Source organism: Salvelinus alpinus, chromosome 34 (assembly GCF_045679555.1).
Source record: "Salvelinus alpinus chromosome 34, SLU_Salpinus.1, whole genome shotgun sequence".
Lineage (NCBI taxonomy): Eukaryota > Metazoa > Chordata > Actinopteri > Salmoniformes > Salmonidae > Salvelinus > Salvelinus alpinus.
In genome coordinates, this window is record NC_092119.1 from 7,262,654 (window position 1) to 7,279,946 (window position 17,293).

The 17,293-nt window shown below is 42.3% G+C and overlaps 1 protein-coding gene across 1 annotated transcript; it reads right to left on the reverse strand.

Annotated features, from left to right (window-relative positions):
• Window positions 1-1,187: 1,187 nt before the first annotated feature.
• pgrmc2 (progesterone receptor membrane component 2) lies at window positions 1,188-14,830 on the reverse strand. The gene is made up of 3 exons (XM_071382242.1): window positions 14,457-14,830; window positions 4,303-4,458; window positions 1,188-2,688 (listed from the first exon to the last, which is right to left on the reverse strand). The coding sequence occupies exons 1-3, from the start codon at window positions 14,797-14,799 to the stop codon at window positions 2,591-2,593; spliced, it is 597 nt and encodes a 198-aa protein (XP_071238343.1). The 5' UTR covers window positions 14,800-14,830; the 3' UTR covers window positions 1,188-2,590.
• Between the last annotated feature and the right edge of the window lie 2,463 nt (window positions 14,831-17,293).

Here is a 17,293-nt window from a genome sequence, read left to right on the forward strand (position 1 = left end):
TCGCTCAGTGTTCCTTCGTCAGGGAGCTGCAGCATTCCTCCTTCCCCTCGGACCTCTCTAAGATAGCGTACCTCATCACGCTGATGTCCGGGAGGGCCTTCGTCTGGGCTACGGCCGTTTGGGAAGAACAGTCAGCTGTATGCTTCAGTCTGGAGGGTTTCATGGCGGAGGTGAAAAAAGTTTTTGCGGTTCCTGTGTCCGGGAGAGAGGCTGCCTGGAAGTTACTCCAGCAGGACTCCCTCAGTGTGGCAGACTATGCAGTGTATTTCCGCACGTTAGCAGAGGGTGCCTGGAACCCAGAAGCACTGTTCTACACGTTCCTGCACGGATTATCGGAGGAAGTAAAGGACGAGCTTGCAGCCCGGGAACTACCAACAGATCTCGACTCACTCATCACCTTATACATCTGTGATCAATGGACGGCTACGGGAACTTAGGAGGGAGAAGTTTGATTGCAGTCCCAATCGCTCACTCAAGGATCCCAACCTTGCATCTGATGACCTCCGGAAGTCCCAGAGAGGATCCGAGCTTACCCAAGTTCGTCAAAGAGCCTCCGAAGACAGCCAATTTACCTCTTCCCGAGCCGATACAGCTCGGCAGGGCTAGACTGTCTCCAGGCGAACGCAGACTTGACACCCAGAGCTGTCTGTATTGCGGTACTGCCGGTCATTATGTGTCTACCTGTCCCTTCAAGAGACCTATCTCATTTGTACGAATGAGTACTGTGGTGGATCTTAGGGACAATTCTGCTTCTCCCCCGTCTCCATGCCACCATGCTGTGAGGGGGACCAGTCCAAGTCTCTCCAGATACTCATTGATTTAGGGGCCGATATGAGTCTTATGGACTGATCAACTCTGTGCGAAGGAGGTGTCATGCTGCATGAGGTAAATGGTCATACCAGATACTGACTGATTTTCTGATCCAAGCCCTATTTATTTTTATTTTTTTAAAGGTATCTGTGACCAATAGACGTATATCTGTATTCCCAGTTATGCGAAATACAAAGATTAGGGCCTAATGAATTTATTTCCTTAAACTCGTTGATATTTTTGTTCAGTGTAGTATCAGAGCCCTTTTGAATTTCACCTATAGTTTGTCTTCTGTAAAGTAGAGATGGGTATTTGACTTGGTATGGTAACATTCTACATTTGTCTTACACAGACAATGATTTAACATAACTCAGACATGAATTATTAACCAAATCAGTTTATTATGCATGAAGGAATCCCTTGCCTCGGTCTCTCTCTGCAGACACAAACCCAACATTAAATACATGACTTGGCAGGAATTCAGCATAGTTCACCATTGTTGCACATGCTTTAATAAAATGATAGATATATTTACAAGCGACTTCTTTCCCAAATTTGAACATTCCCCGATCCCACCCCACAGCACTTTCAACATTCCTTTTGAAATTCACCCACATTTAAAAAAAATAAAAATAAAAATAAAAACATGGGGCTTTTGGCCAATACAACACAGAAATATATGGAGTTCATCATTAACTACATAAATATGGCAGTAACACGGAGGTCTATATATGTACACATACAAGGTTGTGATGTGGGGAGTCTCTCTCAGACAGAGCATGCCTTCATCTGATACCTCTAAAGCAGACTGCTCTTAGAACACCTCCAAGATAAAGAACTAATAAACAGGAAGGGTACAATAGTTTTACAAATCTCCCACTTATTTTTCTTTTTAGACTGGTCAGGATTTTAGTAGTATAAAACAAAATAAGGCACAATTAATACTTTGACCATTTCATGTCCAGGGGATTGTACAGACATCTAGTAGTGTGGCTTGGAAATGGTTGATTGATTAGAACTGTCTGCCAGCTGACCTTCCCTTTGTATTCCCAATCAAACAATCTGAGTGGTTCTAAATATGTTACTACCCCCCCCCCACACATAGAATCACATGGAACCCCACAAACAGAACGAGATGTTGACAGAGAGAACCTAGTAGTGTACACACTACCAACACAGGAACATATAACTCACCTCCCATTGCCTTTGGTTAGGCCACAGCACTGCCTTTTCAATTGGGGAAAGTTAAACAAATGTTTTTTTCTTCAACAAAAGTCCCACAGGCAATCGATTAATTGATTGATAAGGTTCAAATCGAATGCTAAAGCAGTTGAGGGGAGGGATAAGAACAAAACTAAAAGCTCTCCCTTTCCACCCAGTCTTCTCTGACCATCACAACCTCTCAGCTTGACAACCACTCTGTTTCTGTTTACATGAAGAGAACCGTGACATCACAAGGAAAATTCTAGCATTCTAGCAATGTTTTCTTTCTTTTCCTTTTTCAGATATTCTAACAGCACAAAACCCAGACAAGTTAATGTCCTTCAAATCCCCCTGAAACAGTTTGTCAACATTGGTTTCTGTTGGTGGTGATCTGTATGGTGGAGGGGAAGAGTCAGTCCAGAGCCCGCCCACTGGACCATCCAATCAGAGGAGGAAGAATGGCTGGGGAGGGAAGGCGGGGGAGAGAGGAGGGCGGGGAAGGGGCAGGCGGGCGCTGGCAGCTGTTTGGGTCCTGGCTTTGGTTGGTGGTGTGAACAGAACAGAGCAGGGCAACAGTTCAGTCATGTTTCAGGTGGTCCTTGATGTCCTCTTCATCCGTGTATTCTGAAGGCTCATCCCCGGGCTTTAATAGCCGACCAACATAATCATATTTTTCTGTAATGCGAGATCACAGGGGTCAAATCAAACTGCACTCTGAATCCTCATCTTCAATGGGCTTCAATATAGCCATACATATATATCTTTATAGCCTACATATATCTTTATATCCATACATATCCTACATACAGTACTAGTCAAAAGTTTGGATGCACCTACTCATTCAAAGGTTTTTCTTTATTTTTACTATTTTCAACATTGTAGAATAATAGTGAAGACATCAAACTATGAAATAACACATGAAATCATGCAGTTACCACAAACATGGCATTCTCTCAACCAGCTTCACCTGGATTGCTTTTCCAACAGTCTTGAAGGAGTTCCCACATATGCTGAGCATTTGTTGGCTGCTTTTCCTTCACTCTGCGGTCCAACTCATCCCAAACCATCTCAATTGGGTTGAGGTTGGCCGATTGTGGAGGCCAGGTCATCTGATGCAGCACTCCATCCCTCTCCTTCTTGGTCAATTAGCACTTACATAGCCTGGAGGTGTGTTGGTTTGTTGTCCTGCTGAAAAACAAATGATAGTCCCACTAAGCACAAACCAGATGGGATGGCGTATCGCTGCAAAATGCTGTGGTAGCCATGCTGGTTAATTGTGCCTTGAATTCTAAATAAATCACAGAGAGTCACCAGCAAAGCACCCCCATACCACCTCCTCAATGCTTCACAGTGGGAATCGCACATGCGGAGATCATCTGTTCACCTACTATTCGTCTCACAAAGACACGGCGGTTGGAACCAAACATCTCAAATTTGGACTTATCAGACCATAGGACATTTCCACAGGTTTAATGTCCATTGATCGTGTTTCTTGGCCCAAGCATGTCTTCTTCTTATTGGTGTTCTTTAGTAGTTGTTTCTTTGCAGCAATTCGACCATGAAGGCCTGATTCATGCAGTCTCCTCTGAACAGTTGATGTTGATGTGTCTGTTACTTGAACTCTGTGAAGCATTTATTTGGGCTGCAATCGGACGCTAGTAACTCTAATGAACGTATCCTCTGCAGCAGAGGTAACTCTGGGTCTTCCTTTCCTGTGGCGGTCCTTACTAGAGCCAGTTTCATCATAGCACTTCATGGTTTTTGCAACCGGACTTGAAGAAACTTTCAAAGTTCTTGACATTTTCTGGATTGACTGACCTTCATGTCTTAAAGTATTGATGGACTGTCGTTTCTCTTTGTTTATTTGAGCTGTTCTTGCCATAATATGGACTTGGTATTTTACCAAATAAGGCTATCTTCTGTATACCAACCCTACCTTGTCACAACACAACTGAATGGCTCAAACGCATTAAGGAAAGAAATTCCACAAATTAACTTTTACCATTCCAGGTGACTACCTCATGAAGCTGGTTGAGAGAATACCAAGAGTGTGCAAAACTGTCATCAAGGCAAAGTGTGGCTACTTTGAAGAATCTCAAATATAAAATATATTTTGAATTGTTTAACACTTTTCTGGTTACTACATGATTCCATGTGTTATTTCATTGTTTGATGTCTTCACTATTATTCTACAATGTAGAAAATAGTCAAAATAAAGAAAAACCGTTGAATGAGTAGGTGTCCAAACATTTGACTGGTACTGTATAGTTCATTTCCTTTATAACATACCCATGAACTGCATCTCCCACTCTCTGACTGACTCCATCTGAACAGCGTTGAGGTCTGACAGGTCATCATACTCCTCCCTCAGGGCATCTTTCTCCAAACAGAACGTGGCCAGACCCCTCGATGCATCCCGGCCCGCAAAGATACCATATGGACCGTCTGTAGGGAGAGAGACAGTTCAGTAAACAGAATCTATTCCTACTGCATCTAACTGTATGGTTCAGTTCTAGAAAGACCGTCTGTAGGGAGAGGCAGTGCAGTAAACAGAATATGGTTCTACTAAAGAAATGATATAGAATGGCACTGTAATGGATACATGTAATGTCTGAATGACCTAGAACTGTACTTCAACAATATAGAATGGCACTGTAATGGATACATGTAATGTCGGAATGGAAATTATAGTGATGACACACCAGTGAATGATTGGAAGTTTTGTATTTGTACAAATGTAAATGAGTAAGAAGTGTTTGTGTCCATGATAGGCCTTCAAGACATTAAGTAGCCTAAATACAGTGATGGACCGTTAAGTAGCCTAAATACAGTGATGGACCGTTAAGTAGCCTAAATACAGTGATGGACCGTTAAGTAGCCTAAATACAGTGATGGACCGTTAAGTAGCCTAAATACAGTGATGGACCGTTAAGTAGCCTAAATACAGTGATGGACCGTTAAGTAGCCTAAATACAGTGATGGACCGTTAAGTAGCCTAAATACAGTGATGGACCGTTAAGTAGCCTAAATACAGTGATGGACCGTTAAGTTGATAGATACAGTGATGGACTAAAGTAGGCTAAATACAGTGATGGACCGTTAAGTAGGCTAAATACAGTGATGGACCGTTAAGTAGCCTAAATACAGTGATGGAGAATTAAGTAGGCTAAATACAGTGATGGACCGTTAAGTAGACTAAATACAGTGATGGACCGTTAAGTAGCCTAAATACAGTGATGGAGAATTAAGTAGACTAAATACAGTGATGGACCGTTAAGTAGGCTAAATACAGTGATGGACCGTTAAGTAGGCTAAATACAGTGATGGACCGTTAAGTAGGCTAAATACAGTGATGGACCGTTAAGTAGACTAAATACAGTGATGGACCATTAAGTAGACTAAATACTAGAGGTCGACCGATTAATTAGGGCCGATTTCAAGTATTCATAACAATCGGAAATCTGTATTTTTTTTATCTTTACACCTTTATTTAACTTGGCAAGTCAGTTAAGAACACACTCTTATTTTCAATGACGTCCTAGGAACGGTGGGTTAACTGCCTCGTTCAGGGGCAGAACGACAGATTTTTACCTTGTCAGCTCGGGGGATTCAACCTTACAGTTAACTAGTCCAACGCTCTAACCACCTGATTACATTGCACTCCACGCGAATGCAGTAAGCCAAGGTAAGTTTCTAGCTAGCATTAAAATTATCAATGCCTTTCTTAAAATCAATACACAGAAGTATATATTTTTAAACCTGCATATTTACCTAAAAGAAATCCAGGCTAGCAGGCAATATTAACCAGGTGAAATTGTGTCACTTCTCTTGCGTTCATTGCACGCAGAGTCAGTGTATATGCAACAGTTTGGGCCGCCTAATTTGCCAGAATTCTACGTAATTATGACATAACATTGAAGGTTGTGCAATGTAACAGGAATATTTAGACTTATGGATGCCACCCGTTAGATAAAATACGTAACAGTTCCGTATTTCACTGAAAGAATAAATGTTTTGTTTTCGAGATGATAGTTTCCGGATTCGACCATATTAATGACCTAAGGCTCGTATTTCTGTGTGTTATTATGTTATAATTAAGTCTATGATTTGATAGAGCAGTCTGACTGAGCGGTGGTAGGCACCAGCACGCTCGTAAGCATTCATTCAAACAGCACTTTCGTGCGTTTTGCCAACAGCTCTGCTGTTTATGACTTCAAGCCTATCAACTCCTGAGATGAGGCTGGTGTAACCGATGTGAAATGGCTAGCTAGTTAGCGGGGTGCGCGCTAATAGCTTTTCAAACGTCACTCGCTCTGAGACTTGGAGTGGTTGTTCCCCATGCTCTGCAAGGGCCGCAGCTTTTGTGGAGCGATGGGTAACGCTGCTTCGAGGGTGGCTGTTGTCGATGTGTTCCTGGTTCGAGCCCAGGTAGGAGCGAGGAGAGGGACGGAAGCTATACTGTTACACTGGCAATACTAAAGTGCCTATAAGAACATCCAATAGTCAAAGGTTAATGAAATACAAATGGTATAGAGAGAAATAGTCCTATAATAACTACAACCTAAAACTTCTTACCTGGGAATATTGAAGACTCATGTTAAAAGGAACCACCAGCTTTCATATGTTCTCATGTTCTGAGCACGGAACTTAAACGTTAGCTTTCTTACATGGCACATATTGCATTTTTACTTTCTTCTCCAACACTTTGTTTTTGCATTATTTAAACCAAATTGAACATGTTTCAATATTTATTTGAGGCTAAATTGATTTTTATTGATGTATTATATTAAGTCAAAATAAGTGTTCATTCAGTATTGTTGTAATTGTCATTATTACAAAAAAACAAAAACAAAAATCGGCCGATTAATCGGTATCGACTTTTAATGGTCCTCCAATAATCGGTATCGGCATTGAAAAATCATAATCGGTCGACCTCTACTAAATACAGTGATAGAAGTGCATCATAAAACCCTTGAATGAGTAGGTGTCCAAACTTTTGACTGGTACTGTATATAAATTAAATCAAATAGCCTCGTACACAAACCAAAACATTTCAAATGTTCAAATCAAAAGGCTATTGCACAGAAAAACGTGGACCCTAACCACACTTCAGAAGCACTGGACAGCAACATAATAAACTAAAGCATTGATCATTGGGAACGAGATCAGAATGACTGCTAACTGTAATAATTCAAGGGTAGCATAGCTAAAAATCAGTTCAAATCAAAAGACCTGATTAATATGACATCAACAACGCAGCCACATCCCCGTTCCCCGGTGCAGACACATTCAGAAATCAAAATATGGTTTTCAAAGATGCAATACTCATGATCATTTTAAGGAGAACAAAAACAAATTTGCCTACATTTGAACACCACCACAGAAGCTTTGGGTATCTTCCCAATTAAGTAGCCTAGTTTTGTTGTTGGCTACTTGAAGAGAACTAGAGCCCATCACTCGCAGCTCACCTCTTCCAATGCATTGTGGGAAAGTGCACATCTAATCCTACTAGATGAAGAGCGGAGGTGAGTACAACATCCTGGCATTTAAACCATACTAGATGAAATGTTGCATACTATAAAACATTTATTTTGGCATACTGAGAATGCGTCATGCGCAACTGTGTTGTTTCACGCTATTGGTTGATTTTGGTTGGCTCCTCCCCATATCTGATTATCATCTGTTGTCATACACATTTAGGCTTTGACGTCAGGCATTTAAAGTATACTTGATTTTTAAAATGTCACATTTAAACAAAATTATTTTGCATACTCGAACGGCCTACTATTTAGGACGCAAGTGTGGGTATTCGGACACGGCCAGAGAGAGTGATAAGAATATATAGTCTGGTTCAGGAAGGGAATGTCTATAGAAGGTGTTCCTCAAGTACTGCAAGAAGTAGTGCCAGAGGTGGTTTGACTTAACATCAGAAGCTCCTGTAGGTGTCTGTGGCGATGTCTGCCCACTTGCCCTTCAGCACAGGCATCATGACCCCCAGCACGGCCTGAACATTGAAACACCCCTCTCTCGCTCTTCTCTCCACTTGTCCTGCTGTAGGACACAGAGAAGATGAAGGTAGTACCTGCAAGAGGACGTTGTGGATGACAACGGAAAAGCTCCGAGACCCAAGCCAGCCGCCACTGACATAACAGGTGTGCCACAAATGACTTGGCTGGCTAGGCTACCTAGACCTTTTCATTCCAAATTATTGACTGAAATTAACCTAACATAGTGACGACATATAACATATTGAATTTGGCCTTTACTACAATAGCCCATAAACGCATTGAACAACACATTCAGAAATGGCAAAAAAGACAGTCAAAAAATAAGTTTAAGTGTCAGTCCTATATATAGGAGATAAGAAAACACATATTTCCTGAGTTTTCTGGACACAATTAACCCCTTATTTTTGCTGGCACAAAACTACTTCCATTAGTTTGTATGGGTTACCTTCATACAGGTCCCGTGACACTTGTAAAGCAAAACAAAGAACAACATCGTGTTCGTCAGAGTCTCCCCTTTCCATAGAGTGGTCACAATAGTTTGTAGGTCAAACTACTCGGATGCAACAGACGTTTGTGTGAGAAGAGCGATTTCCAGGATGTCTCTAGCTCTGCCACCTTTCACCACAGATGTGATGTCTCTTGGTCTGACAAACACCACTCTAGCTCTGCCACCTTTCACCACAGATGTGATGTCTCTTGGTCTGACAAACACCACTTTAGCTCTGCCACCTTTCACCACAGATGTGATGTCTCTTGGTCTGACAAACACCACTCTAGCTCTGCCACCTTTCACCACAGATGTGATGTCTCTTGGTCTGACAAACACCACTCTAGCTCTGCCACCTTTCACCACAGATGTGATGTCTCTTGGTCTGACAAACACCACTCTAGCTCTGCCACCTTTCACCACAGATGTGGAAGACCGACATCGGCGGATGGGGTGGATTGACACGCAGCCCATGAAGATATCTCTAGCTTAAACTGATGGATTTTGATGGGGATTTTTTTTAAATGTTACTTAGATTGACGCATGGGTGTGTCAATAGACTCAAGGATTAATTGATGGAAATTCTAGTGCATGACATGTGACCGTCATGCTTATCGGTCTAAAGGTTAATTTGCATAATATAGTGGAATTTACTTGGCGTGTGTGTATTTTGATTAGTCTACATAATGACTATCTTAATAACACATCACACAGCCTATTTTGAGCGGGATTTCTCTTGCAGCTCCTCAGCTGGTTGCTGCTGGAGGAAATGTCCATGTATAAGCCCATTCATTGCATAACAATGCTAAATGTAATCGTGTGTTAAAAACAGTTTGGTGCTACTCCTGCTATTTTTATTTCTCAACTGGTAGCCTAATTGAAGCGTGCCTCACATTCACGTGAATGCAATAGGCTATCAGCCCATCCACACCACTTCACAATGTGAGCTGGAGGAAGTATGCATTTTGAAAACATAGGCCGACTTGTTTGAAACCTGAATGTTTTACTCGATATTACGAGGCATGTCTTGTCTTGCTTCAACGTAGCCTATAGGCAAATCCCACCATGGAAACATGGAGTCAATTCTATTAGAAACACTTCAAGGTTGGGGAAGCTTTTTATCCTACCATTTCTACCGATCTGTAGTTACGATTTTCAAATCAGCATTTTCGTGGAAGTTTCGTTTCTCAAAATCACTGTCACGTTGTTAATCATAAAAATCAGAATTAAATAAAAATCCAAAAGATAAAATTCAACTAATACGAGATCAGCCTCTGCCATAAATACACATTGATACACTGGAGGTTAAAGAAATGAGCGCATAAATACACTAGAGCCATCATTCTGGAGATACACACCATATCTCCACCACACCCCTCCTCATTCTGGAGATACACACCATATCTCCACCACACCCCTCCTCATTCTGGAGACACACACCATATCTCCACCACACCCCTCCTCATTCTGGAGACACACACCATATCTCCACCACACCCCTCCTCATTCTGGAGACACACACCATATCTCCACCACACCCCTCCTCATTCTGGAGATACACACCATATCTCCACCACACCCCTCCTCATTCTGGAGACACACACCATATCTCCACCACACCCCTCCTCATTCTGGAGACACACACCATATCTCCACCACACCCCTCCTCATTCTGGATACACACACCATATCTTCACCACACCCCTTCTCATTCTGGAGACACACACCATATCTCCACCACACCCCTCCTCATTCTGGATACACACACCATATCTTCACCACACCCCTCCTCATTCTGGATACACACACCATATCTTCACCACACCCCTCCTCATTCTGGATACACACACCATATCTTCACCACACCCCTCCTCATTCTGGATACACACACCATATCTCCACCACACCCCTCCTCATTCTGGAGACACACACCATATCTTCACCACACCCCTCCTCATTCTGGAGACACACACCATATCTCCACCACACCCCTCCTCATTCTGGAGACACACACCATATCTCCACCACACCCCTCCTCATTCTGGAGACACACACCATATCTCCACCACACCCCTCCTCATTCTGGAGACACACACCATATCTCCACCACACCCCTCCTCATTCTGGACACACACCATATCTCCACCACACCCCTCCTCATTCTGGAGACACACACCATATCTCCACCACACCCCTCCTCATTCTGGAGACACACACCATATCTCCACACACCCATCCCCTTCTTCTTGTCTCAACATTTTAAATTATACTCTAGACACATTATCTTCATATTTTAGATGCTTTTCACTGACAGCAGCACCTCAATCAGCTAGACGTATTGCCACGCACGCTGGCCGAATTGTGGGATTCCCAAATAGGCATAGGCCTACAAACTTGTGACTGAAACAATACACAGCTATTTACATTTTTTGGTATGCTAATGATCCTCGATTCCTCTGTGGCTAATTCATGTATTTTGAATGATTTTATTTATTTCAGTATAGGCAGGAGCAATTATATAACTTTCGCAAATGTATTTCAATTTACCTAGCATATTGGACGTACCAGCTATGAAAGACTTGCTCATATACCATCTCTCTCCTGTTCTATTGGTTTTCATATCAACTTTCTTCCGTTGTCCAGAAGCCAAAAGCACAATCCTAGTCATATTAGCAACCCATCCTAGTTGTTGCATCTTTAGAAAGAGGGGGAATCTACATTTCTAACAGAGATTTTCATCTCTGTCACATATAGAACCACTGTCAGCAGGTGCGCTGTTGAGAATGGAGTTTTGCCTCAAATCGCATTCATTACGAATCGCTTCATTACAGGAGTTGCATGTTCTGTTAAGATAAATTACTATACTCTGATTTCTGATTTTATACTCTGTGATTTCTGATTTCATACTCTGTGATTTCTGATTTCTGTCATTCTGAGCACCATGGGTAGACACCCTAATGGGTTACACAACCAATGCATAGGGGTCTGGTATATTTCTCAAATGGCCGGGAAATTAAAATCTTCCCGGTCACATTGTCCGGCACGACATTTTCCTAAAGGAAACCCTGCTTGGGTCTCAAGTTGGAAAAACTCATAGCCCACTGTGAGTGTTTTACAATGTTATGGTTGGAAAACTGTCCCATAGACATCTAAAAATGAATTTTCACTATTTACAGGAGTTGAACTATCCAGAATCATGCTACTATGAGGCTGAACAAGAATTGTCCCACTGCACCAGGCTAGAGGGATGAAAGACAGCTACACTCTACAGCACATCATGGAGGGCCGGGTCTGCGTAACCACATCCATAAACCCCCCCACTGGGAGTAAAAGATTTTAGTGGCCCCCCCTCTTCATACCGGAGATACATTTTTGATTTGTGCAATTCTAAGATGTTTGCAGTTTTCAATATGATAGGAGTGAGGCTAACTAACAAAATCAATAGGTATTTTTGGGTCAGACAGATCTATTCAGGTTTAGGGTACTTCATGTTCATGCATTGCAAAATTGGGGGGCAGGGAGGAAACATGCCAAAAGTGAACATGGGAGGTACAGTAGTAGCTAGCTAGAATGCATGGGTGATTCACATCATTGACTTACTATGTATACAGAGGACATCCAAGAAGGAACATGATTAACTTCAGTGGAGTAAGGAAATGTTCAGCCTATAATTAGCTAACTAGTTCATTTATAACTAAAACATACATTTGGCTAGCTAGCCAATTTCAAGTTGATAGCAAACAAGCTAAAGTTTATTAGCTGGCTTTCTATAGGCTGATCAATGCTAGCTAACGTTAGTTGCTACTTGCTAGCCACACGATCGTAATGTTTAACAGGTTGCAGTTGTCTAATATGTCCCCCGTTTTAGTGTAGAAAATGTGAGTGGTGATTTATGCGCCCTATTCGTGATGTTAGCTGCAAACAATAGAACATGATTCATTCAATTCAAAACGCGGATATCCAACCACCATATGGTCTTGAAGTCTGAGGGCACATTATCGTTGCTTCATGCCGACATGGACGTAGAGAAGCTGGTGTTAGCAAGACTAGCACAGTACAGATAGAGCACCAAACACTTGTCATATCCTCAGAAAGAATCATAACTGCTCGGCCTCTGACCACCAGGCACTACAGAGGGTAGTGCGAGCGGCCCAGTACATCACTGGGGCTAAGCTTGCTGCCATCCAGGACCTCAATACCAGGCAGTGTCAGAGGAAGGCTCTAAAAATTGTCAAAGACTCCAGCCACCCTAGTCATAGACTGTTCTCTCTGCTACCGCACAGCAAGCGGTACCACAGCGCCAAGTCTAGGTCCAAGAGGCTTCTTAACAGCTTCTAACCCCAAGCAATAAGACTCCTGAAAGGCTAATCAGATGGCTACCCAGACTATTTGCACTGTACACCCCACTCCCTATTTTACTCTGATGCTACTCTGTTTATTATCTATGCATAGTCACTTTAACTCTACCTACATGTACATATAACCTCAACTAACCAGTGCCCCCGCATATTGACTCTGTACCGTTACCCCCTGTATATAGCCTCACTACAGTTATTTTTCTGCTGCTCTTTAATTATGTTATTTTTTTACTTATCTATTTTTAACTTAACAATTATTTTTCTTAAAACTGCATTGTTGGTTAAGGGCTTGTAAGTAAGCATTTCACTGTAAGGTATACAGCTGTTGTATTCAGTGCAAATAAGACGAATAAAATTATATTTTGATTTGAATTTCTGATCACCGTGTGAGGACCCAGAGCTACCTGAATGAAGGTTCCATATTTGGGTTGTTGTTAAATAGAAGAGAAACATTACTTCAAAAGTTGTATTTTTACATTTGAGTCATTTAGCAGATATACAGTAGTGGGTAGATACATTTTTCCCCAGTACTGGTCCCGTGCGAATACGAACCCACAACCCTGGCATTACAAGCGCCATGATCTACCAACGGAGCCACACGGGATCCCATGAAGTGATATGCCTTAAAGTTTAAACAATCAGAAATCAATTAAAAGCAGGCTTCTGTTTAGAAGAGACACTGCATGCCAGCTGACATTGTTCTTCCAATCTAGTGAGAACTATCTTGGTTGTCTCGCACATGGCAAGGCTAGATAGCCAACGCAAAATAACCAGACAATGTTGTTAGATACATTTTTGGTTAACTTTCCACTCCTACGAGACTAGCTAGTTAGATGAATGATGCAAGTGGATTTATGATCATGATTACATAAGTGAGGTTGATGGGTGGGTCCGCCAGCCAAGTTATTAAAGGGTCCTTCATTGGCCAACAGCATACCTGCCTAGCTAATGTTAGCTAGCAATCTTCCTACAGCTGATCAGCTAGGCCTAGCTCGTATAGGACAAACGATAACGTTAGTTGTTAGTTAACTAGCTGTGTAACTTGATATGATCTCAAAACTGTTATGATATATAGCAGTAAGATAATTTAGCCAACTGGCAAAGTGGTTTGCCATGGTTTAGCGCTAACGTTAGTTAGCACAGGGGCTTGGTTTTTCCGCACGCCTTTGGGGATAACTAGTTAGCTAGCTAACGTTATTTTTCATGGTCCCCGCTTCAGCTAACGCTGATCAGTCTGTCTAGCTAACAATTTAGTTTAGATGTAGCTACATAACAGGTAGCGTGGATAGCTAACCACCTTGTAAACAAGCGTGTCTAACGTTAACGTACTGCTACAAACTAGAAGACACAGACAAACTAGCTAGCTGGCTAACAAGCCATGTAAATGCAAAGTGCCAGATTAACTAACGTGCTAAATCAAATCACTAAAATAACTTGCTGTAACTGAGTTAGATAGCCGAAGCTAACTATTGCGCCCAAATAACCGATGCCATCATCATTTGTGTTAGTCGTCTAGACTGGTACAAGACACAGTAGCTAGCTACAGTGCCTAGCTAACTAGTGTGCTCTTTTCCATTCACGGATTCCTACCTCGACCATAAAACTTTTTGCCGGTGGTAACATCGAATACTTTCATATTAACTGCCATCATGATCCGGGGGTTTTGAAGTCCATCGTATTCCCCAAGTTGCTCCAAAGTGAAATCACGTCTTCTCATCTTTGGAAGAGATGAGGCCTCGCTTGCCTGGGCCGCGTCAGCACCAATCCGTTTACCCCATCGCCGATAAATAACATAGCAGATCGTAACCACTAAAACTAAAATACTTAAATTTAACAGCATCCCGCTAATACTGAACCCGTCAGACTCCTCTGAAGTTCTCTGCCCGCCACTAGTGTCAACTGCTCCACTCGATTTGTCGCCATCGTCCGCCATACTGTTGATAGAGCCTACCCACAAAGACCCGCCCACCTGGGGCTTCTCATCACATATGATTGGCCTGCGTCAATCATTTTGGGAGCTCACGGCGGAGCAGCACAATGACACCAGCAAGACAACAATGGGCTATTTGTTGAAATGACAGCGAAAAGTTGTGTGTTTCTAGGCTAGAGATTAGTTGCACGGAGAAAGCAACGCGCAGTTTCTTAACGGCATAGCCATTTAGAGTAAGGATTAAGTTATTGTGAAATAATATAACAACAATAGCCCAGTTTGTGCCCATGGCCTTTAATAATGTGCATATGCTGAGAATCTTTCTCTCTCGCGAACAATAATTCCTGGTCAATTAGCCTAATAATATGTAGCACAAACCCATTACTTTACTACTACACATCCACTAAAACATGGGATCGTTTCAAATCTGGTACTTTTGGATACATGGTCTCTCCTATCATGACAACCATTTTCTCCTTCCCGAGTCTGACACCCAGGTGGCGACACGCATCTCTGGGTGCCTGGCAAATATCTCAGCTTGGATGTTGGCCCACCACCTCAAGCTCAACCTTGACAAGATGCTCTTCCTCCCAGGTAAGGCCTGCCCCCTCAAAAACCAACCATCATGGTTGACAACTCCATGTTGTCCCCCTCCCAGAGTGCAAAGAACCTTGGCTGACCCAGGACAATACCATGACGTTTTCTGCAAACTTGAAAGCAGTGACTTGCTCCTGCAGGTTCATGCTCTACAGTCTTCAACATCCGTAGAGTACGACCAAAGATTATGGATATACTGATAAGATACACGTCTCCGCCCTAACAATGGGAGTAATTGTCCACAAAGCGGCACAGTGGGATTTCTAGCTCCCACCAATCCTTTCTTTGGATTGGTGGATACATCTCATTATTGTAATCTATTTTTGAATATTCAATAAGGGTTATGGACGTCAACTTCCGGTATTCAATGGAGAGAAATGCTATGCTACTGTAACAGTATAGCTTCTGTCCCTCTCCTCGCCCCAGGGACCCTGTGCACACATCGACAACAGTCACTCTCGAAGCATTGTTACCCATTGCGCAACAGCCGCGGCCCTTGCAGTGCAAGGGGAACAACTACTTCAAGGTCTCAGAGCGAGTGACGTCACCGATTGAAACACTATTAGCGCGCACCCCGCTAACTAGCTAGCCATTTCACATCGGTTACACTACTAGCCTCATGACATGAATATGCATAGCCATCTCGAGACAACTCCAATATAAAGTGTTTTTCCTCAAAGTTGCCCGGATGTCACGTGTCCTACTTATATCAGTACTCTCGTATCAACTTAAGCATTAGGAAACTTCTATTCGATCAAATAAACTCATACATTTTTTGGAAGACCAAATTTGACATGCTTATCAAATCAAATCAAATGTTATGGGTCACATACACATGGTTAGCAGATGTTAATGCGATTGTAGTGAAATGCTTGTGCTTCTAGTTCTGACCGTGCAGTAATATCTTACATGTAATCTAACAATTTCAAAACAACTACCGTATACACTCAATTGTAAAGGAATGAATAAGAATATGTACATAAAGATATATGGATGAGCGATGGCCGTGCGGCATAGGCAATATGCAGTAGATGGTATAGAGTACAGTATATACATATGAGATGAGTAATGTAGGGTATGTAAACATTATACATTATGTTGATGATATTTTTGGCCTTCCTGTGACATCAGGTGCTGTAGGACTCAGATGAAACGCATTTGAAGGACTCAGATGAAACGCATTTGAAGGACTCAGATGAAACGCATTTGAAGGACTCAGATAAAACGCATTTGAAGGACTCAGATGAAACGCATTTGAAGGACTACTCACAGTTTGCTGCACGCACAAAACAAATATCAGACAGCACATGATCCAGGGGATTCTCTGTTACGAAGTGCAGCTTGATTTTGGAAGAAGCTACCCATTTAGCTAATTTGCTACTAAATTAGCAAACCAAATGCACAATTGCAGAGCATTTAGCACATTTTAGACAGTTAACGTAATAGTTATCAGATATCTAGATGGCAAACACCTAGTTGTGAATTCCATACTGTAACCTGATCACATGGCGTGTGCTGCACAACAGTGAGTGATTCACAAGTCTCTGGTCTTGTCGTTGTGTGCTTGTAAACAAACACTTTGTGACTGAGTTATACAGGTAAGCTTCATAATAAAAAATTGTGACAGGTGAAATGAAGAACGCTATTTCCTAATGGGCTGCAGGACTAAGGTGGACCGCGTTTAAAGGACTAAGGTGGACCGCGTTTAAAGGACTAAGGTGGACCGCGTTTAAAGGACTAAGGTGGACCGTGTTTAAAGGACTAAGGTGGACCGTGTTTAAAGGACTAAGGTGGACCGCGTTTAAAGGACTGAGGTGGACCGCGTTTAAAGGACTAAGGTGGATCGCGTTTAAAGGACTAAGGTGGACCGAGCTTAAAGGACTAAGGTGGACCGCGTTTA